This window comes from Gossypium hirsutum, chromosome D07 (genome assembly GCF_007990345.1).
Source record: "Gossypium hirsutum isolate 1008001.06 chromosome D07, Gossypium_hirsutum_v2.1, whole genome shotgun sequence".
In the NCBI taxonomy this organism is placed as follows: domain Eukaryota; kingdom Viridiplantae; phylum Streptophyta; class Magnoliopsida; order Malvales; family Malvaceae; genus Gossypium; species Gossypium hirsutum.
This window is the reverse complement of record NC_053443.1, coordinates 9323634-9348357: the sequence shown is the minus strand read 5'-3', so window position 1 is coordinate 9348357 and position 24724 is coordinate 9323634. Positions and strand designations below refer to the sequence as shown.

Below are 24724 nucleotides of genomic sequence, written 5' to 3'. Positions count from 1 at the left end.
AATTTGTCAAAATATTAACAATATAGAATTTATAAAATAAGCAAAGTTAATTTAATTTTGCAATTAAGCTAATTAAAATTTTCTCATTAATTATACATTTAAAATTCAATAGTCACGAATGTCTATACTTTAATTAAAAATTATCCCCAAGTAATTAGATAATGAGATGCACCAAATTCGGATCTCGGAGTTTGTTGCCAGTCGACACAACGGAGCATTGGCCATCAAGTAAAGGTTTTCTCAACGGGGTATTTACATGGTAGGTCCCTTTATTATAAGGATCAGATGAAATTAATCTATATACTATTAAATAAAAGCTTAATATAACATTTAGTACTTGAATTTGACACTTTTTCCTAATTTTGTATATAATTTTTTTGGCCCAATTTGGTACATGAACTTGGCAATTTTTTTTTCTAATTTGGTACCTAAACCTTTTTTTATGTTCAATTTAATACCTAAATTTATTTAATGTTATAAAAATTACGTAAAATACTAACAATGTTAATTTTTTTATGCTACAAAAATATTATCAGCATTAGAGGAAATTCATGTTAAAAAATTGGTATTCAACCATGCTTAACGAATTAATATTAGATAAGGAAAAAAAGATTTCAAAAACCCCAAATTAAAAGAAATTTGTTATTTTAAATTAATAAAATAAATAAATTAATAAAACTAAAATAAATTAAACATATAAAATATATAAAAAAATATCATATCATCTGTCACATGTCGGTCATATATTGATTATTTTTGCTACCTCATAAAAGAATATTTTTAGTATGTTGGAGTAATTTGCAAAACATTTGACAAGTACCAACTCAAACAAAAAAAAAAGGTTAGGTACCAAATTAGGAACAAGAGTCAAATTCAGGTACCAAATTGAACCCCAAAAAGATTAAGCACCAACTTAAGAAAAATTGTCAAGTTTGAGTACCAATAGTTACAAGATGATCACTTAACTATTCAATTTTGTATATTTTAGTGGGCTAATGATGCTAGCTTTTAAAATGGGTACAATAACAATTTCAACCCTCAACAAGTATAAATTATATCAAATTAGTCTTGATTCTAAAAAATGTTGATGTAAAATTAAAAAATTGTTAACATTGTTAAATTCAAGTCCCCTATAATGCCATTTTTTATGACATGATTATCAAGTGAGTAACTCTTTTAAAATTTTAAAATGTCATATCAATAAATTTAATAGAAAAATTATAATTGTGTTAACAATTAGACCTAAATTATCAAATTAAAAAAATAGAAGAATTAAATTCTTAAAAAAACGTGAACTAAATTTTAAATATATAAAAATATAAAAACTTAAATCATGTTGTAACATTTAAATTTTAACTATTATGTCCAAAAATAATTAAAGCTTATTATTTTCAAGGCATCTAAATTTTTAATTTTTTAAGGAGGCCTCACATTATTTAATATTTATTAAATTTTGTCTCTTCTTTATGGTTTGGTTTCCCACTTTTCTTTTCTTTACCGCGCTCTTTTCCATTATTTTCCTTTCTTTAATTTTCCCTTCCTTTCCTTTTATTATTAGTTATCGGTTAGGGTAGAAAACCGCCGTACTGCAAAAGCAGAAGATGTATCTACGTAAAGCTGCCGTTAGTTTGCTAAGGAGAGTTCGCCTCCCTTCCCACTCCATCTTCACTTCTGTTTCTCCTCCAACAACTTCAATGGCTATCGCCACTCCGTTGCCGTTCTCTCTTTCCAGTATGTTTCTCAATTTTTAAATTTTTGTGATCATTTTTGTTAATTTCGCTATTTTTCCTGAATTCACTTTCGATTCAGTGACGCTACACTGAATCTGGTCAAGCCCGTATTATCCTTTTAAATTTGAGAGAGTTCCAATTCTTAGATTAGAATGCTAGTTATTTGGATTATTCCCCAAATTGTTCATCATTTTTTTGTGTATTATGTACCAGTGTTTGTTACTTCTGCTATTTATTTGCTTTAGGAACCAAAAAGAAAAAAAAAGTGAATTTGGGTACAAAAGCAAACAAATTTAGAAAATGTAAAACTTTTTGGCAACAAAATGCTTGAGTCTACTTTTGATAGTAGAAATAGTGCTGGCTTTTAACCATGTTCATGTTTGTTGACTTCCCACGGAAAAAACGAAGAGGAAAGAGTGAACCGAGTAGCATAAGTTACAAGTTAACTCTGTCTATAATGGTCTTTCATGTTTAGCTGTTATATTATCTAGTTCTTCCTGATATCATCGATTTTGATATTATTGCAGGAAAAATCCAATTCCCCAATCAATTTGGTAATGGAAGTTCATGGAGTACGACTTATGCTGATCCTCCTATATGGACTATACTATCTATTCAAGCTGGTATAACTTCTCACTTTCTCTCTCATCAAATTTTCCTTCTTACCTACTATACTAGTCTTTATCTCTGCACTGTATCTTTTTTCTTTTGTCATTTCTACTGAAGTTCTTGTACTCCTCAATCACACCCTCAAACATTTAAAAAGGACTCAGTTTTTCTTCTTTCTTTTTTTCAATGGGGTTCTCGGTTGATAAGCTACAATATTGCTGCCTTCTATTGACTTGTTGCATTAGATCATATAGGGAGTATTTCTATGTTCTTTAAATCCTCTTATTCCCTTTTGGATATCTGGGTATCATTTTAATATGATTCCTGAAAATTCAAGCACTTTCTTAATGATTTTTTGGGTTAGAAATAGAACTGCAGAAAAGTTTAATGTTTTCTCCCTTTCTTATCAAAGTGTTTTGATTTTTTTGGTCTTTCACAATTCAAAATGTTGTTGAATTTCTTTGTAGCATATGTAGAATTTTTTGGTGTTTCTATCTAGAATTTCTTAACCTATATTGTTGTCTGCCCTCCTCTTTCTCATATGTCTAATATATTTGAGAAAAATGGTTTTTACTATTTTCTATTGAAGAGTATTTGTTTCGAATTATGCACTGGATAGATATGCAAACAAAGAATATTGGCATCTTGATATCACGTTTTAACCTTCTTGTTCTTTGAGCTGATCAAAGATTTGTCTAATGTATTAAATTTTTTTCAGGAAATTGTAGTTTGCATTGATTTTTGCTGGAGATGGTTTCCATATCTGATTCTGGTTTCTATTTGGTTATGGCTACCAAATTTGGTGCCCATACTATTGTCCCCCCCCCCCAACCCAAATTTAAAATCTTGAAGACGAATTGAGAGGGGAAGAATAAAAATAGTTCAAGGGGCCAAAAAAAAAATCCTTGTCATCTTCAGACTTTCCAAATTTTGTGAAAATGCCATGTCAGTTTGTTCAAAGACACAATAATGAAGTCAATGCCCATGTCAGCAATGCCAATGATGATAATTTGACATCGTTAGCAATTGAGTGGACATTAACAAATAATTTAAGTAAGAAGACATGATTTAATATGAATTATTGTTGAGGCACTAAAAGTGTCACTTTGATCAAGTACTGAGACTAGTTGTTCATTTGGCATTGGCCAAACTGAAATACATAGATAAAACACTCAATTAACCTACAAATCCAGGTTCCTCTATCAACATCTTAAAGATCATTACGAAAATCTTAAAATCCTCAAAAATTTATTGAGTTCTTGCTACCCATAGATCATACAAGTCATGACCTTGGGCTTGTCCATTCATCGATAGACCTTCATCCTAAGTCTGTATTAAGCCAGAACTCAAATCATGTAAATAAAACCAAAATTAAGCATATTTTAAAAACAAATTGTTGAAAGCTCAAATCTTAGCTTGGTTGTGCTGGTAAAATAAGATGAAGGGGATCAGCTGGAAATGGGAAAAAAAGGGGTATAAAATAAATGGGAGTGAGACAAAGAAAGATAGGAGGAATGTCACTGAATAGATGTCAGTGGTTTGCTGTGACTGCTGGGTGCTTGAAGAGAATGAGAGTAATTGCAAAGAAAGACAACAAATGCAGAGAACTTTTAGAACTTGAAGCCAACCATGCAGACACTTAGAGATACATGTATTGTGCAAATCAAAGCAATAAATGTAAAGCAAAATGTTGCTAAAATTAACTGAAATTCCTTTTCCCATCAAATGATTTAATTACTTTTCTTAGATCAGTATTTAGTTTCAATTATTGACCATTTAAGATATATTAGTTCATACTAATGTCTCATTTTTTCCATGTATTTTCGGTTTAAAATTGCATGTTCCTATTCTTGAAAAAAGGCAATGAAGTTTGCATGCTGCTGTGCTTTTTCTGTACGCTATCCATGATTCATTTTTTTGGTATTCATCTTAATTGCTGAAACCATGATCCTTGCATCCTTCTTGATCAAAGGTACCGTTATCCTTTCTTAAGTAATAGAGCTTTTGAGCTGAACTAAAACAAGAAAAAACACATTGAATCCTTTAAGGTATAGCTAAACATCCAAACAAAATGCCTTAGCTTTTTAGAAGTTACTTTTAAATCTATCTCAAATATTTTCTTTGATCGGTTATCGTCTTACAATTGATTACTGCTTATACAATTCTTGTTGATGGCTCTGTTTTCTTTGCAGCTATAATTTTGGGGATAAATGTCCACCCCGTTTTTGCTGACGATGGCTCAAATCAAACAAATACAGAGAGTGATATCCAAGGCGCTAACATTTCTGGATTACGTAAAATTGAGGATGGCTCTGTTATATCCAATGTACACACATCTAAGTGGAGAATTTTTACAGATAATGGGAGGGATTATTTTCTGCAGGCAAGCATTTTTTGCTCTACTTTTTATCTCTCTGTTTTAGTTTCTGACTTGCTCTCTCTCCCTCTTCCTTTTATAAATAATAGGGAAAACTAGAGGAAGCAGAAAAGTTCTTCCTTTCAGCAATCCAGGAAGCTAAAGAAGGATTTGGGGAGAGAGATCCCCATGTTGCATCTGCATGCAACAATTTGGTGAGTCTACTTCTCAACTGCCTTTGGCTATAATCATGGTAGATGCAACATACATACTCCAAAAACTATCTATTTGCATCTTATCTTATGATTGAAGCACCCTAATGTTTCCAATACTTTCAAGTACATATCTAATACTGCACAAATAAAATATATATATATATCTTTGATACTTTAAGTAAACTTATTCATAGCTATTATTTATGGTATGCAAAATATATCTACTTGTTTGTATAATTTGATATTGAGGTTTTGGTGGCATTTCTATTGTTTAGGACATTGAATGATTTTAAAACTTGCTTCTAGGTGAGAAAGGTTTGAAATATCTCTAAGGCTTAATGCATTTTTTAATTTCCGAATTAGACACTTTTTTCTAATGTAGTAGCTTTGATTTTTTTTGTCTAATGCGGTACCTGTATTTGGCAAAAGTTATACATTTTAGTACCTAAAAGTTAGACTTGATAATGGGTTGGGCCATTGCAAAACTTTAGGCCCATTTTCTAGGCCCAGGCCCAGCCTGAAAATGGGCCTAAAATTTTGTCCAAGCTTGGTCCGACTGAAAAATGCTAAACCTAAGCTCAGTCCGTATTAATTTTTTATATATTATTTTTATATAAAATAAATTTAAAAAATATAATACATCAAATACACTAAAAACATTAAAATAAATGTTTCCCAACAAATTGAAAATACATTAAAAAAAAGTCTTTATACTTAAATAACATTAAGGTAGTTGCAACTTAGCAAGCAAATGCCTCTAACATAGTAGCAAAATTAATAATAAAATAAGAGTTATATAATATCCAAACAATAACAACAAAATAGTAACAATCTGATAGGAAAATGGAAGCAAAACAACATCAATGGCAACAAACAACAGCAAAACAGCAGTGAGAAAAACATTTGGGCAAATTTGGGCCGGGCCAAGCCAAAAAATTTTACTTGAGGTTCGACCCATTTAGAAAACAGGCTTTATTTTCTTGTCCAAGCTCATTTTTGGGCCTATACTTTTACCTAAACCCTCCCACTTTTTAGGCGGACCTTCAGGCTTAAGTGGTGGCCCGGCCAATGATTAGGTCTACTAAAAGTAATAATTTTAATTTTTAGTGTTTAATTCGAGTTTTAGGGTTAATTTGATGAAAATTTATAATTAATTAATAATATTAGCAATTAACTTTCATTGAATCAACCCTAAAACCTAAAAAATCACATTAATCAAACTATATTTAACAAATTAAACAAATATTAAAAAAATTCACAATTAACAAAAAATTTATTCTATTAGCAAAACCATGAAAATTTGAAACTAATAATATTAGCAATTAACTTTCATCAAATTAACCTTAAAACTCGAATTAAACACTAAAAAGTATATCTATTTCTACACTGGACAAGAAAAAAACACTAGTTTTGACCTCATTCTAACCATTATCTTGTACCAAAATGTATATCTTTAGCCAAATTAATATAGGTACCACATTGGACAAGGAAAAAACACTAGTTTTGGCTGTTTAGCTTGACACAATATATATTTCTACATTGGATCTGCTTTCATCAGTTTCATTTGTTCTCTGCTTAGAGTAATTGCTCGAGAATAACACCGATGCCAATGTTGAATTTGGTTTGATATGTAATGTTGTTGTGGCTGGAAGCTTCTGACATAGGTGATCTCTCTCAAGCATGTTGACATAGTCAAATTTTTTTAATACCTTGAAAATTTCAATCACTGGTATGTTTATGTGAGCCCCATATCTATTAAACAGTGCAGACCCATCACACCTTTGGGAATGCTTAATAGACCATTGGTTGTCTTATATTTACTCTAGGTATCCACATTGTCCAAATGAAAGTAGTGATGTCAATTCTTTCTTCTCATGAAGTTGAGATAAAAAGCTTCTCTTTTCCTTGCTTTTTTCTTCTCTAAATCTATTTATTTACATTGCAATGTAGCTTCTTCTGTTTAAGAAATTCATTCCCTTGTTCCCTTTACTTTTTTCCCTTTCATCCTTTTTAGGCAGAGCTTTACAGAGTTAAAAAGGCATTTGACAAGGCAGAACCTTTGTATTTAGATGCCATCCGCTTATTAGAGGAGGCATTTGGCTCTGAAGATATACGGTAACTAGCGCGTTACTTTTTAAACTTACATAAGGATCATATATCATCAGGATTATATCTCAAGTATATTATTTTGTACATTTTTCTTTCATATAATATTTTAAATTTCATGAAGATGGCATGTTCAGATACACTTGCACAGTTAAGTAATTTTCTAGTAATTATTCATGTTTATGTTTCCATGCATTATACATCATCTACCGTACAGAATCTGCTTTGTTTAGTGTTGTAACTGTCAATTCAGGTTAGGATTTGATGTAGAAGAAACTAAGGCTTATGCAGAGTAGGTTTGAAGGAAAAGACTAAGATTTGGGAGTTGCCTTCTTGCTTGGGTTTCAAATCTGGTTTAATTTATATCGAGGAATATGAAGAAAAAAGGAATTAATCAGATAAGAGGAAAACATAAAAGCCAAGATGAGAGATTGAAAATCCTACGCAACTTAGTTTATATAATTCTACATATCTGGAAAACATTAAGTTCTTGTTGAAATTGGACACATGTCAGAGAAGCTTGCAAACTTTTCCAAAGTTCGTCTTTAAGTTGAAACCTGATAAACCAATTCACAAGTTTAAGATACAAAAACCTGTCACTGCTACTTCTTCTGTGAATGGTGCTAGCAGTATTGTTTAGTACCAGACAGCTGTACCTTGCCTAATTTTCCAACCATTAAGACATATATGATCGATAAGGAACCTAAAATTTAGAAAAATCAAACTAATGGAATAACCCATTGCGACTATCTTGTCCAAAATCTTTGAAACTGTTGAAGGTGTCCAATGGAGATGGTCTTAGTCCAAACATGAGATTTATTTGGAATCAATCTACTTAAGGAAATTAGTGCTGTTTTCCTGACATACTACATTTTCCAGTTTTATTGTTCAAGAAGGTAGATGTACCTGAACACAGATTTTGTATGAGCAGACAGATTTCATTTATGTTAATAATACAGTAGTTTCTTCTACTGTACCAAAATAGTTGTAAATGGGTGCAAGCAACTGCCTTATTAATCTTATTTCTTATTGTTCATTGAACTATTTTATCCATATTAATAAAGTGTAGGAGTTGCCCTGCACAATCTCGGGCAGTTCTATCTTGTCCAGAGAAAGTTGGAGGAGGCTAGGGTGTGCTATGAGGTAAGAGAATATGGTTCATTGACTTGGAAACTTTTTTGATGATCAATATTTCTTCTATCTGTATCAATTTGGATATTGTGGATTTGCATACGTAGTTTTTAATCATATTATCTAGCTGGTGGGTTGTGTCAGGCATGAGAACTGTGAGCATAGACCAAAAAACACGCTATTTATTGTGGCCTCCTTTGTTAACAGCAGCTAATTCAGGGTATTAAGAAACACAGCATTTCTGGGAAAAATTGATATCACAGTTGTTGCAGACTGCAGTTTGCTTCTATCTAGTAAGGAATGTTTTAATTGGAAGACCAGGATCATATTCTAAGAGACAGCTCCTTAGTTATTATTGGATAACTTGGATTGTTTGGTACACTATAAGCATGATGGAATATCGTTTCCCTACTCTGATTACCATGTCAACTAGATGTCAGAGAATTGCAGTATTAGACTTTCTAAACAGCTAGTTGTTTCTTAGTTAAATTAAAAAAATCTAGTCCCTTTCTGGTGTCCCTGCTTCATTCTAATGCCAATCAAGAAATTATGTATTCTCCTTTCATTTGGAGATGGGAATGTGTAGTTAAGAATCTCGTCATATTTTAACTTGTAATTCATATAAATTCCAAAGAACATATTGAAGCATCATGTTTGAGTAGCTTTCTAGTTTTTTTTTTTAAATAATTTTAAAAATTAAAAGTATACTATTATTATTTTTTATACTCTTGTTTAATCACAAATTACTTAATTCTAAACGGCCTGGCAACAATTTGATAGATTAAATTTATACATGCATTGCAGCTCTTTCTTAAACACGTACAACTGCTAGTTGTTTCATGTCTATCGTATTTTAGTATTAATAACTTGTATATATGTTTGGCATTAAATTTTATGGTGTGCAACGATAGACTTAATTAATTCTACTCAATTGCATTCATCTCCTAAGTCTCTCTGTTGATGTTTCTCTACCTATTTATACTTCGATACTTACAGTTTATGACAACTTCATCTAAAATATCTTCTTTTTTTTTTTTTTTTGGGTTTGGTAATTCCTTTGACAGAGTGCTTTAAAGGTATGAATCAGATATTCAAGTAGGTATGCCTTTATATACACACGCGTGAGCACGCACACACACATATGCATCACACAGAGACATATACATGCTTGGATATCTTTTTACTGATTTTCACCTTAAATGCATTTTGTGACTCAAATTGAGATTAGTTTTCTTTTTCTCTGTTATACTTTCTTTAGAATGACAGAATTATGCTACAAAATGGTTCAGATAAAGGGACGTGTTCTTGGACGTGGCAGCGCAGATTATGCGGATACAATGTATCACCTTGGAACGGTAATGTTTCAAATATCCATATCATTTTGTCACCCTTCTGTTGTTTTATTTTGCTACAGCCTCTTGTACTATTAATTAGTTCTCATCCTTGTGTTCTGCATTTTTTCTTTATAATGTGCATCAGTGGTTGGAGGAGATTTACATTTTGTTCATCAATCCACTTCAAGAATGATTAGAATTTCAAATTTTTAAGCTGTCTTTGGATGAGGGATTCCTTTAGTAGAAATAATATCAAATTTAAATCTTGGCAAATTAAAAGTTGCCTAACTTATAATTTCATATTCCATATTGTACATTTTTCTCTTTTTTTCTCTCCCTAACTTCGTTATTTTCCCCCCCTCATCAAATTCCAGTACTTCAAATTTCATTCTAAGCATAGAATATATTACACCGGAGTTCTTTAGATTTACCTCTAACTACTCTCTAGTTAAATTGTTTAGAGATTCTACATCTGCTCCAATGATGGAATATGAGCATTTATCATAAACCCAATATGGGTGTGATTAGTTTTGCTTGCAAAACAGAGGCAATAATCAACCTCTTGGTTTTTTTATCCAACGTTTCTCGTTCTTTATCATGAACTGCAAAAACCTTTAATGTAAGATTTCACCTCAAAAGTAGTTGATTTGAATGCTTAGATTTCTTTGGTCAATTTAAATGAGTATTGAAGAAAGAAACTGAAAAGAATTTGGGTTTGCTGAAAGAAATTTTTTTTCTTGAGTACTTAATTTGAAGTGAAAAATAGGACAACTTGTGAGCAAGATTTTTTGTTTCGTAAAGATTCACCAATTTCATCTTGACTAGTGAGTGAAACACTAACATTTGTGGATTTGGGTTTTAAAACCTTAGTTTTAAGATTCATTAGCCTTTTTTTTTTTTAATTAGAGAGTAATTTAAATTGATGCAGTACATGCTACTCATGCATGCATGCATGCATGCCTATTGAAGGTTCGAGTTTTTAGCAATGCAAGAAGCAGTCTTTTGGTGTGGAGTGTGGGATTCTGAACTGTCGGACTTGAGTGTTTTAGGGACAAAACTGAGTTTCTTGTGCAAACTGGAATTTACTAAGAAATACTTGTCCAAACAATGCAATTACAAATGCTGATATCATAATTGATGCTTTTTAAAATGCTTGAAAATTTTCAATTTCCTCATCTATATGCACTCTTTGATTTAAGTGCTGCAAAATGTCTTTTCTGTGGTAATGGATGCTGAGATTCATGCCTAATTATGACAGGAGATATTGTAGTAACGAACTCTTTGTGCCTGTAAATTTGTTACATATCCTACTTTTGCTTCATTGTTATAATCTTTGTCTTCTGCTGTATTCTCATTAATGTGTTTTGATGTTAGAGTGAGTTGTCGTTTAATTGTAGGTATTGTTTCTCCAAGGTAGACTAAACGATTCTGAGGTCGTTATTCAGGATTCTATCAGAGTACTAGAGGTACATTTCTATTCTGGTCAAAGTTAGTGTTAATTATGGGTGTTATACGGTCATGGGTTTGGTGGTTTTCGATTTTTTTAATGTGCTCAACTATATATAGGAAAGTGGTCAGGGGGAGTCAATGGCATGCATCAGGAGATTACGATATCTGGCGCAGGTTGTAAATCTTCCTGTCCTTTTTATAGCAATTTTCATATCACTTAAATAGCCTTTGGTTGATAGGATGTTTACCTGGTTAGGGTAATGAAAAGGCTCAGTTATACTTCATTGGAGAATCTATTGAGGCAAAATCTCGCTTCTTTGTAGTTTCCTATTGACACACTTGGTCTTCTAAGGCATCCGAAGGGAGGCCCTCATTAGTCAATCTTGATGGAAGCTGACTATATTTGGCAGGTTTTATCTCCATGTAACCATGTGGAGAAAAGATATTTGTATGCTTATCATGCTAGTTACAAAATTTAGACAGCCATTAAGTTCTAGTTGAATTTTAAGGACACCATATTAGGCCTATCTGGTTTTAGCGGTCATCCTTTTTTGCTTTTTCCTTTATGTTACGTTGTGAGCATGTTGTTTATATATTTGTTTGTTAACTATGTAAAAAATCATCTACTTTTAAGTTCTGCAACCAACATATATCAACAGATTGATTTGTTGAGGATGGAAATTATAGTCCCCCTCTTTCCCACTCAAGTTAGCATGTATGTAAAATAATAGGAATTTTACAGCTGAAGAAAAATTATATATTTGAGGTTCAACTTATTGCTTTTGCTGACCTCAACAAGTTGTTTCCCTTGCATGAAAATTTTAATTGAATAGAGGTAGTATCTTAAGTTACAATGCTAAAATTCCAGGATAAAATGTTCACGCTAGATGATGCACATGATTGAACATGTAATCCCTTTTGGTGATACTTTCTGTTGCACATTCTTCATGCATTTTTTTGAACACATGATGTACTAATATTTTCATAATTGTGGCACTATACCTAATTGTTCATTTCCGAGGTATTGGGTTACGGATGCTTCTTTATTTTGCTTTATCTGACTTGATGCAACAATCCGGAAGTTATATAAATTGGTTTTAGAAATACTATTTTTTTTTTCTGTTTTATCTGTACTATATAATTTGCAATTATTTTAATGAGTGTCAATGGCTCGGATTAGCTGTTTAGATGGGGTTCATGTGTATCCAAGGGCTAGGATAGAAAGCTGCTGTGACTCTGGGATAAATTGTCTGTAAAACACATTAGTCAAACTTATTATACTTGGATATTATCATTAATGGTTCTACAAACAACCATAGTTTTTCTTGTTCAAACTTAAAATTGTCATTGTAGCATTAGTTCAGATTTTCTTTACTGTTCTGGTTTTTTTCTACTAGTTATACTCCTGTAATGCATCAAATCCACTTACGTCGTTGCTATTTTTTCTAGATATACATAAAATCCAATCGTATTTCAGAAGCAGAAAATATAGAGAGAAAGGTCCTTCATATTATGGAATTATCTAAGGTTCGAATTTTATTCCTCTGCTCATGTATGTTCTTTTATACGTGTAATTATTGTGCTTATGCTTTTTACTTATGTTTGTGGGTACCTCTGGGTGTGTATGAATTTCTGTGTGAAACTTTTCCTCTCTGAAGACATTCTTGTTATATGTTATTATGCATTCCAAATTGTTTGAAATTCAAATGATATTGACTTCATAACTTGTATTTTCTGAAGATACTTCTATTATTCCTATTTGTTGATTTTAGGATAAAACCACCTCCTCATGGTTCTTTTATCAGCTTCTACATGATTCATGCAAATCAATGTATGCTTATTGCCATGTACTTGACAAAATGTTTAAATTTATAAGTGCATGCATTGGACATGTTGTCACCCTTACTGGCACCTTCTAACATAGTTTGTTAACGTTGCTTGATACTTTTAAGTATTAGGTTGTTGCTTCACTTGGGGTAGGGCCTTTCCTTTTACCTTTTATACCTCAGGTAGTGAAAGGTTCCTAGAGTCTAGATTGTTCCTTGCAACTATTGGAAGAAACATCTTTTAGGGTTCTTTTGGAATTTGTTTCTTTTCTCCTCTCTATTTTCTCCAATGAGCTATGCAAGCACATTTACTGCCTGCCCTTGCAACTTAAGTTTCTATTAAGTTCTCACAAAATACAATTCAAAAGGTTTTTACTCCCAACAATCTATCTCAAGAACCGAATTGCCCTCAAATCTCATAAACAATTAGGTGACATAGTGATTAAATGATTGCTGTATTGAATCATTTTCTTTAGTGACTAACTTCATTTTCTTTCAGGGATGGAACTCATTGGACACTGTAGTTGCTGCTGAAGAGTTGGGCTTAACATTACAATCATCTGGGAGCTTAAAAGAAGCACAAGAACTTCTTGAAAGGTTGGTAGACTTTAATTGTTCTTCAATATTGTGATAGTTTATGGTTCCAGACATCATATTCTTTTATACATTTTTCTTCTTAGGTGTCTTGATGCTTGGAAAACATTACTCCCTGAAGATCACATCCAGGTTTGTTGTTTTGATTTTGTACAGATAAAAATATCTAAAAATAAGATTTGATATCATTTTGATCAGTTGTTTTGATTCAATGAAGTATTTTCATTATACTATTAAATTTCTAACAAAAATGATTGCTAGTTTGGAAAGTTGGAATTAATCACCATGTGTTCCTAATTTCTTTTTAAGTCTTAGAAACTTGAAAAGAATAATTTTGAAGTAATTATTTCTTGTGTCGAGTTTCAAAATTCAAACCAATGGATAGTTGTTTGTTTTGAACTCAAAATAAGACCTTTCTTATAACTATAAAAAGGGATGAGTGATGGTAAAGATAAACATGCATGAACCGGATCAATTCACTAATACTTAATTTGCATGAACAATGTATTTGTAGGGACTAAGCCAAAAGTTTACTTTCTCTTAGAAAATAATCAATTATTTGTATGATCTTTTTGTTGCTAAGTATTAAAAAGTAACAACAATAAAGTAAGATCTGTCTATGTTGATAAAAGGCGCATATGTGTGCCAGTGCCTTTGTACATTGTTATTCTTGCTATGTAGCTAACTTTTTTGTTCTATTTTACTGTCAGCCATCTTGATTATTGGAAACAATATTCTGGAATCCTGGACAAAACCCTTGTAAATAAAAACACTCATCACTACACACTGGTTGTTAAATTTGTCTATATGACACAACTGTTTTTTTGGCGACATCAACACTGAAAATGAGCTTTTAAAATGAACATTTTTGTTGTTGTGTTTGGTAACATGTTTTATATAAGAATGTTGGCCAAACCTGTCAAAACAAGTGTTTTGGGTTGTGTTTTTAACAACAGGTGAGTATGGTAAATAACTAGAAGGAGGTGGATGGATTTGGCAAAAAATTATTGTAGTTAAATTGTTTTTTTGTCAGACTCAAATGTACTGTGTACAATTTGTGTTTGCTTCTCCCACTTTTATGTTTAATGCAGTGCTTTTTATGGTCTATACAAATTTTAAAAGCAATTTGGAAGTCTCTCATAGTTATCAATGTTTATGAGAGAAGCTTCAATGTTTGGACATATTCACCAACACTATTCTACTCAATGTATCCCAACATTTATACAATCTTTTGAAATATTCAATAAGCTCGTTTGGATTTCTATGTTGAATGAGTACAAACATTGCCAAAATGGAAGTCTAATAATATTTTGTTTCTTTGCTATTTCATGACATCTTCCTATTTCACATATAAAATAATTGTAAGAAGAACAAAAAATGTTACTGAGAAAAGCGATAAGGTAAATTTAAGAGGAATCTCCTTTGTTTTTCCTGGGGACAGATTGGAGCCAACATGCTTCACATTGCTAGGGTGGTAATGCTTAATTACAATCAACTTAGGGGGATGCATGTTTCTGATGCAATTGCTGAGATTGACAAGGCAAAAGGTCTTTTAAACAATGCAATAAGGTTAGTGCTGTTTCATTACCAGAAAAAGAAAATAGGGGCTCTACAACCTATCTTCTGCCACTTTTTACTCTTCAATTTAGTTGATAATGATTAACATAGGTTAATTTGTTATTTCCCTAGTAATAATTTATTCTCTGCCCTTGTCTGCATATCATAGATTCGAACAAATATGTCTTACTCCTTTCTCTTTACTTGATAGGATAGCAAGGAAAGTTATTAGTAAATCGAAAACACAAAACAAGAAGCAAGGTTATGGAGTTTCTGGAGAAACTAGGCGAGATGGTTATGCAGCAGTGATCATACTGGTTAGTTCCTTGTCAATAATAGATTATGTTGATAATATGAATCCTTTTCTCTTGTATTTTCAACAGAAAAATTTACATGGCTATTTATACTAAAAGAGTAGGCCTAACTAAGGAAACATAATCAATACGTTAATTCAATAATCCTAATTTTAAGCTAATCTAATCCCTAAAAATCAGTAATGAGATTAGCTGAGATAAGCCGTCAACAGATTATCTGTCAGCTTCTTTTGTCTAAATGTTTAAGATTTTGTTGTCAATTTATGTGGAGATTTAAACAAGCCAACTTTGTTTCCTACCATGGAAACAATTTCTTGTCAAGTTGAAAAAATTGGGATAGAGGGAGTATGATATAAAATGATATTGTTCACAATTTGATCATTTATATTATTTTATTTAATGAGCTTGGATCCTTAGATTGTTAATGGCCAGAATAAGGTGATAATGATGTAATTATATTTCCCAACCATTATCTTTTATTTACGGTTCTGTGCTGATATTTTATTGTTTATTCTCCTCCTTACCTGACAAAAGAAGTATGCTTTTATTATCACAGCATTCACAATTTTTTGTTATGAGCTACCAGTTGACAAAGTCGATTTGAATTTCTTTCTTTGGCCTAAAAACTAATGAATTGGTGATATCAATATTTAAATTGCAAAAAAAAAAAAGTCAACATCATGCTAAATGTTAGTTTGTTAAAGATGTGTTGCTTTTAAATTATAATTCTCTTTGTTATCATGGGATGTGACAATTTTTTTTTCATTGTGGTTGCAGTTGCAGTCGCTCAATGAACTAGGGCTTTTGGAGATCAACAGGCTAGAATTGCAGGAATCAGGGGTTAGTATTGTAACCTTCTGGTTCTCGGCATTTGGTTCAGGTTTCTTTGAAATGATTTACGATTTACAGTAGTCTTGCTTTGGTCAAATTGACATTTCTATTTAGTGTTATTCATTTGATACCCAAGTTATAGTTAATGTTTGATTTGGCACCTAAAGTACCTTAGGTACTTTTGTTTTTCAGTTTGCACAATGAACTCCCCCACACAATGGGGCAAAAGACCACAAATAGTTAGTTAAATGCAACATGAGGCTAATATGCCACATCATTTTATTGGGGTGTGATTTTGTTTTGGGCATTTTTTTAATTTCTGAAATTAAAAAAAAAAAGAAAAAGATAAAGAACATTGAAAACAAATTGGTATGTGAGAATAAAGGAAATAGGAAAAACAAGAGAGGGGCCTTACATATGATGATCTCCATTGAAATCAAATACCATCATGCTTCTCCTATGTTCTTTGGTAATTTTCCTTTTTTAAATTCAATAGTTTGAACAAGTGTATCAGATATGTTTTTCTTCACCTAAACTTATCTGAGATGTTTGATGATATTGAATATGCCCGTCGATGTCAATTTTCTATGCATCCTTGTGTTCTTGATGTAGTGACATAATTGGTAGTTTAGACTTATTTATTTCAAGCAGTCCTTTGACCATTGTACTAATAGTTACTATGGTTCCGTTGGGCTACAGGCAAAGTTGTCATCCACTCCTGAGGTCAAAAATGCACATTTTGAATGCATTTCTGCCTACAAAGAGGTACATCGCCTGGTTAATGTCTTATATTTATTTTAATCACTCATTTTACTTTACTCTCTTACATTGGTGAGTTGACTTGTTCTTTTTCTTATGCGGTGCCTGGTTTCTTTTAAATTCTTTTCTTGTCATCACCCATTTTTTTCTCACTTATCCTTTGGAGTTGAGTAGAACCATTCATGTTGCTCAGAAACCTGCAAATTAGGTCAATTATCCCTTTTGTACTATAATTTCTTTATTCCAAATATCATCTGTTATATATGTTTTGTATTTTTGGAGCAAAATTGTTTGTCATATTGCATTTAATAATCTCCTATGCAGCCTAATGCACCCAACAGCACTTTGAAACCAAGTTAAATGCAACTCTCATTTACCCTTAAATTATGGCTTCATACTTACATGTTTTCATTGAAATAGAAAGCTGAAATCTTGAATTAAATGTATGTTGTTGCAAGAATGTCAATTGTTTTAAACTATACAATGCAGTTGGCAACTGAAAGGTTAATCGGTGATTTGAGGCAAGTTAAGGCGGAGTATCTTTCTTGTTTGAAGCATCTTTCAAGTTTGTTAGATGCTGAAGGCACAACAGAATACAGAGGAACAACATTGCAGGAGCTGAAGGGTGATATCAAGCGTGTAGAAGATGATATTTCGCAGTCAAGGAGGCATAAAAGCTAAGCCAGGCTACCCAACACCTCATTTTGATTCAATTTTCTGAAATATACTTTCCATTCCTGTTTGAAGAAAATTTTATTACTTCTTCAAATAAAATTTTATGCCAATTTCATTTCAATGGATATGAAGGAATTGAAGTGCAAATGATTGTTAATTTTAGAGGGATGGTTATGTTGGGATGTTAATTTTTTTTTAATGGCATTTTTTTTCTTCACTATCTTAAAATTGCATGTAAACAAACTTGAAAAAAATTACGCAAATAAGAGTAACAGTTGGTTTCTTCAGTTATTAGATGAGTCATCAAAATCATGGTATGCCAACTTATGACCATTAATTTGTTTAAATGCTGAAGCTAACAAAGTCTTTAAAAAAATAAATTATATTCGTTTATGATTTTATTTACATGTTCTTTGATATTCTTCTTTAACATCTTTCTTTTTTTCGAAAAAAGTATGGTAGTACTTGAAAAAGCTTCCCCATGTTTCTTTTGTCCTAATAGGACAAATTTTCTTCTCACAGAAGGATGCGAAAGATAATAGATTCTATTACAAAAGTAGAAGTAAAGAAAAAGATTTTATAAAGATAAAGGAGACTGGTGGATGAGAAGAGAATAAAGAAAAGTTTTTAAAACTTTTTTCGATGCCTTGTTTAGGCTTCCTCTATCTTTATTTATAAGAGAATTCTTAAATTCTATTTTATTTTTTTTGAATTCCGCACAATATTTTTGATAAGGATGATATCTTATTAATGATGAATTAATTGTTGATTCCACGTAACTTTTCTTTTGTCTTGTCACATCATTGATTGACATTGCAAACTTTATTTGTTTGTATCTAGATGCCTTATTCTTTAAATAACCTCTAAACTTAAATGTTTTTTTCTTGGATATTATTCTCCCACGTGGCTTCCTTGTTTGGCTTTATCCTTCTTGAATATTATCTAGATTTATTAACTCTATTCCATCTAGATGTAATGAATCTGTTGACAGTCTTGGTGAGTTTCAAATCTCCCACGTGTTCTTGATTTCTTCTATTATGTGTGATGAAAAATCATCTATCTCCATGTCAGCTATCTTTTTTAATAGTTGCACGGATTCTTCATCTCTATCATTCTGGATGTTTCCAGTTTCATATGCCAATATTCTTCTTTCATCAATCCAAAGTCTGAGTCCTTTGCTAAAGTAAATATTGGGTTTTTGTCATTAAATTTATCCCTGCTTAGATTTGATAATAACTGGGATTATTATAACACTTGTCAATGTTTTTTGTCAAGCGTCCTTTGTCTTCTTTGACTTCTGAAAGTTTGGGACTTCCAATCATTCTTTGAATAATCTAAATTTGATATGGCTGATAAAATTTTTTTTTCAACAATACCAATAAGACTGCTTATTTCAAGATAAAAATAATAGTAAAAGTCATCTTCATTTATTATGCTTAATAATATAGACTTAATAGATGCAGAAAAATCTTTTAATAGATGAAAAGAAAAATTTTGAACTATTATTTCTTTAACAAAACCCTATTCAATATTGTTTATATCAAATAGTTCATGATCAAGTCTAAATTTTATAGTAGAAAATTTTTCATATAAATCAGTTGTAAAAACATAAGCTTGTAGAAAATATTCTGAAAAAACTTTTTGAAATTGAGCTTGTTGTTTGCAAATAGCTTCATTTATTTTTGTAAAAATTTCCAGTGGTAAAATTTTTCTAGCCTTTATTATATAAACAAAGCCTAAACATTTTATTCATAATAGGACTATTTGTTCCTTTATTAATAAAATACTGAAATATATCAAGAAGATTATTTATCTCCTTAATATCTAAATATCCTATTGCAAGATCTTCCCAATCTCTATATAAAATAGATTTTAGTAATAAATCACGAGCTTCATTTTCTTTAGTTTTTTTTCAACTAAAAATTGTGAAAATTTAGTAATAGCTCTTCTAAAATTAGCTATTTGTTCAGAAATATGAGTTTTTTATATTTCATTAATAAAATTATATACTTCTAGTGGTAAGCTTGGATTATAAAAATATTTTATTTCCTGAATTTGTTGTTGTTTCAACAAATTTTCTGATAAACAATACTTTTCTGCTCCCTTTATTATTTCAGCATAACTGGCTTGATATACTGAATTTGGATCTTGGGACCAAGGAAATTTGACTTACCATTCTTGGTGTAAAAGATAAATGAGTTCCAACTGGTTGTCTTACCATTGGATATGGAATATAATATCCTTGATTAGGATAAAAAGATGTTTGTGCAGGTAACGTCACAAATCCTAGATTAGGATTTATTGTTTTCCCTTTGTTGGGTCTTTTATGGACAGTAGTCCATTCGCCAACTTTTTCTAGAGGTTTTTTACCTCTATCCATATGACCTGCTAAGATAATCAGCAATAATATTATCAGTTCCTTTTAGATATAAAACTTCAAAATTAAAAGTATATAATTCATTGTACCATCTAATTGTTTAACTGCCTGATTATAGTTTTTATAATAAATTTTTTAGGTACTAAATATATAAGAAATTTTTTATTCCCTTCTTTATTGCTAATAATTCTTTTTCATATATAACATAATTAATTTCATTTGGTTTAAATTTTCCTGAATTATATCCCCATATTAATTCTTTATTATTTATTTTTTTAGCTTGATTAATTAAAACATCCTTTCTTGGAATAAAATATCCATAAAAAATAATATTTTGATTTAATCTTTTATAGTTAATAATCATTCTAGAATTTCCTCTTTTTATTTCAGCACGATTTCTGACCATAAAAGTTGGACAGAATGTGGACTATTAGTTTTTTCTATTAATCCTTTTTTCTAATAATTCTCTAATTTGTATATCAAATTTATCTATATCTTGTTTAGTATAGATCATTGGTTTAACTCTAATAATTTTATTGGGATTTTCCAATTTAATTTCACAATATCTAAGGCTATTTTGCCATAATTTTGATGGTTCTTCACTAAAATTATTTTCTAAAATTTTAAACAACCAATGACTTGTTTCAAGTTGTTTAAACTGTTCTTTTCTTGGTGGTGTAAAATTTTTATCATACACAAATTTATGATTTTTTACAGATAACATAATTAAATTTTTATCAAATAGAAAATGGTAAATGCTAGTATATAAAATTATTTCCTAATAATATATCTCCATGCATTGCAGGAAAACATAATATTTTGGGTACCACAAATCTTACATTATTTATATAGATTGGTACATTTCTAGCTTTATATTGGATTATGATTTCATTATCATCTATTCTTATTGCTTTTATTGGATGTTTCATAGGTTCCCATTTTTTTTACAGGAATGGCATTCTTTCTACAACTACTAGTTGTAGCTACTGTATCTAATAAAGCATGCAAGGAATATGTTTTATATTTTTTAAATTGAAATGTAATTTCAATATATGTGTAATATTTCCTGGATTGGAAATTTGAAAATGTAACTACATCACTTGTTCCAATTTTTATTTGTTGAATAATTGTTGAAGTTTGTATTTCTTCCATTCTAGTGTTTCTAGGATTTTTACTTGGTTCTGTAGGAAAAATAAGAATATGAACTGTTTTCATTCCTATTGGTGTAGAACTTGTACTTATATTATCATCTTCTTCTTCTATTTGAGTATTTGAGGGTAAAATTAAATTACCATTTGTATTTGTTATAGCAGTATTTTTAAAATATAATTTATCTCCAGACGACATATATTCTATAGTACTTACAGGTTTAGAAGTATTTGTACTACTTATCTTTTCTATCATCCAATCTTTTGGTATTGATAGATCTCTTAAATGTAATAATTTTGGTTGTATTTCGGTAGTAAATTTATTAGGTTCAAATAGCTTAATTATTTTATTATTAATTTTTTTGATCTCTACTTTTACTGTTTAGTATATTCATTAATAGAAATCCAACTTATTGCTAGATCTTCTGCTAAATCATTAATTTTAGAATTTTTTGATTGAATTCTTAGACATAAACACTATTTCTATTAGAGGATGTGTAATGGATATAAAGTAATTTGGTTTAACTTTAAATCCTATTACACCTGTATGTAAGTTTGATTGAATTCCACCAATAAGTGTTTTTATTGGATTTTCAAATCTTTTATCTAGCAAAACTGCTATTATCGGTATATCATGACCTTTTCTAAATAAAGCTCTAATAGTCATCATTATTATTCCTAAATGTACATATCTAACTTGAGGATATTTCTTTTTAATCCTCTTAATTTTATATTTAGTAAATAATGAGATTTCTATTAATCCTCCTTTAGTATCTTTAGCTATTGTATTACCACCTATTTATTCTATATGTCTTTGACACCATATTTTGAATTTAGATATTTTATATCTTTTTCTTTAGAAATATGATTTATTTATTTATTTTTATTATTTCATCGAAAAAGTCTTTTCTTCTCCAATTATATTTCCTAATTTTATATCTTGTTGTTCATTTTTTTAGGAATTTCTTCTAATTGATTATTAGAATTGCTTTTTGTATTAAACATAAATATATATTCTTCTTCATCTGTATCAGAATCTTTTTCTGATATTAATTCATAAAATATTTCTTCAAGATTTATTTCCTCTTCTGAACATATTTCTAAGTCTTGTTCTTCAAGTGTTTTAATATTTTTCTTTGCACTTTTTCCCTTATTAAGACAATTTAGCGCTATATGACCTTCTTCATTACATATAAAACATTTACATATTTATTTTTTAGGTTTTTTAGAAGTTTTTCTTCTAACAAATCTTTTCTTTTTATTATAACCTGTATATTTTTTATTTCCTGGTTTTCATCTAACTAGTTTATATCTTCTATTTTTCCTTTTATATTTTTTATAAGTAGTAGGATGTAATGGTTTACATCCAAATTCCCATTCATTTTCTAAAATTTTTCTACAATGTTTAGTACTTAATTAATGCTTAACTTGTTTAGAAGCTTTACTTTGTAAATAATATAAAGTTATTCTTTCTTTTGTAAAATTTATTCTATTTCCTATAGAGTCTATATTTTTTGGTGCTACACCAAATATTTTACTATGCTTTTCTAAATAAGAAACATATTTTTTTATACATATCTTATCCTATTGTGGTGGTAATTTATGAAAATATTGGTTTTTTTCAAAATTCTATATTTTCATTGTTTTAGTTTTTGATATTCATGAAGAATTTTTTTAGAAAATTCTTCTAAATATCTAATATCACATTGTCGAAACCACCTTTTTTGAAAACAAAAATTTTAGTTGTCGACTTTAAAAAACAAAACTGGAGTCGCCACCGATCATTTATTAAGGTGTGATCGGCCCACCTTAAAAATAATTTTGGTCTGCGAAATTTGAGAAAACAGGTTCGGGAGTCAGTTACGCACGAGGAAGGATTAGCACCCTCGTAACGCCCAAAATTGGTACCAAATTGATTTTTTTTAATGCCTTGGTGTCGAAAATTTAAAAAGATTTTAAAAGGAAACTCTTTATTTCATTAACGAATTAAAATAATAAGACATTCTTATTTCAAAGAAATAAAACACCACACCCAGTGAGTTAGAGCACAATGCTTTTAAATCTTCAAAATACCCGAATATTGCCTTTTGCTTTTGAAAATTCTTATTTCGAGAAGAAAATGTCATGACCAGTAAATTAGGACCTAACATTTTGAATTCTCGAGAATAAGCTTTTATTTAAAATTTGCAAATTTATTGCAAAACAAATACTTGACTTTCTAAATTCATCGAAAAATAATCGCCATCCAGTAAGTTAGGACACGATCTTTCTCGAGAATCATGAGTGCCAAATATTTTAGAAATTTGTAAAATATGATGATTTTAATGCTTTGACGCAACCAAAATACATTTTCTTTAGAAAGTGTAGAAAAATGCTAATGTATCACATAAAATCAATATTTTAATTTTAAATTATATGCATATATGTATTTTCAAAATATAAGTATGATACATAAATAAATTTTGAAAACATGTATATGCACATATTAAAACAAGTATATATAAGTATACATATAAAAAAAATAATGAATGAGATATGTATAACAAAATAAAAATTATTAAAATTTCTAAAAAAAATCATGTATGTATATATGTAATGAAAATTGTAAAAATAAAAGTAAAAAATATGCAGATGTGTATATATTTACGAAATAAAAATATAAGTATACATGCTTTAGTAAAACAAAAATAATAATAGTATATGAAGAAATTAGGAAAATGTGTATATAGATGTACATATATATAAAATATATATATATTTACAATAATTTTGAAGGGCGTACGTGTATATCAATATCTATATATGCATATATATATTATAAAATATGAAAAAATATTTAAATATAATGGAAATATAAATGTATATACGTATATATGTAAGTATAATTATAATACTATATAATATAATAATGATAATAGTAATAATAATAATAATAATAACAAAAACTAAAAAAAAACTACAAAAAAGCCTTAAAAAGGACCATTAAGGATTAAACTGAAAGCTAAACGAAGTTAAAAGGCCAAGTTTAAAAATAGAAAACACCAGGATGGACCAAATTGGTACGCGCGCCATGAGAGGAGGACTTAAAAAGAAATTTTCCCAAGTCAATCAAGCACTGCGCACTGATATGGATTAAATTGTCACGCGAGCAAAATATTTGGGCCAAATTTAAAGGAAAAAAAAACTTGATTAAACACATCGCAAAATGGGGAGGGCTAGACGCGCAATTTCCCCACTCAGGGCCAGAACGCGCGGATCCCCCCCAGGTCGGGTCGACGCGCGGGTCATGGCACCCTAAACGGCGCCGTTTTGTTCCTTCTATTTAAACCAAATTTTCTTCTTTATTTTTTTGAAACTTGCAGCAAACAAAAGCTAAAGGAAAAAAAATAAAATAAAATAAACCCAAGACTCTCTGTTAGGTTTTTAAAAAAAAATCTTTTTCTTTTGCGCCGCCGCTCGTCGGCCTTTCATACCGGAGCTCCGATTCTGGCAGAGAGGAGACACCGCGACAGTACCAGGTAAGATCTCCTCCCCTTTTTAAAAAAACAGTAAAGAAAAAGAAAAAATTGAAAAAGGAAATCGAAAGAAAGAAAAAAAATAAAGGACCCTTCAAGATCCTATTTTTCTGTTCTCTTTTATTATTTTTTTACAACAAAACAGGAAATAAATGAAATAGCAGCAACACAGAACCACGATTTCACCTTTGTATTCTT

The 24724-nt window shown here is 30.2% G+C and overlaps 1 protein-coding gene across 4 annotated transcripts; it reads left to right on the top strand.

Annotated features, from left to right (window-relative positions):
- Window positions 1–1484: 1484 nt before the first annotated feature.
- LOC107953950 (kinesin light chain 3) lies at window positions 1485–17777 on the top strand. Of its 4 annotated transcripts, none has more exons than XM_041097387.1 (18): window positions 1485–1731; window positions 2258–2353; window positions 4532–4722; window positions 4806–4910; window positions 6925–7025; window positions 8081–8159; window positions 9212–9223; window positions 9437–9502; window positions 10879–10947; window positions 11048–11104; window positions 12380–12457; window positions 13256–13353; window positions 13437–13482; window positions 14792–14919; window positions 15119–15224; window positions 15999–16061; window positions 16752–16817; window positions 17301–17777. In XM_041097387.1, the coding sequence occupies exons 1-18, from the start codon at window positions 1602–1604 to the stop codon at window positions 17490–17492; spliced, it is 1683 nt and encodes a 560-aa protein (XP_040953321.1). In that variant the 5' UTR covers window positions 1485–1601; the 3' UTR covers window positions 17493–17777. The 4 variants fall into 4 exon arrangements, with proteins under 4 accessions (XP_040953321.1, XP_040953324.1, XP_040953322.1 ...); XM_041097390.1 differs by having other exon boundaries at window positions 15999–16101; window positions 17301–17607; XM_041097388.1 differs by lacking the exon at window positions 12380–12457.
- The last annotated feature ends 6947 nt before the right edge of the window (window positions 17778–24724 follow it).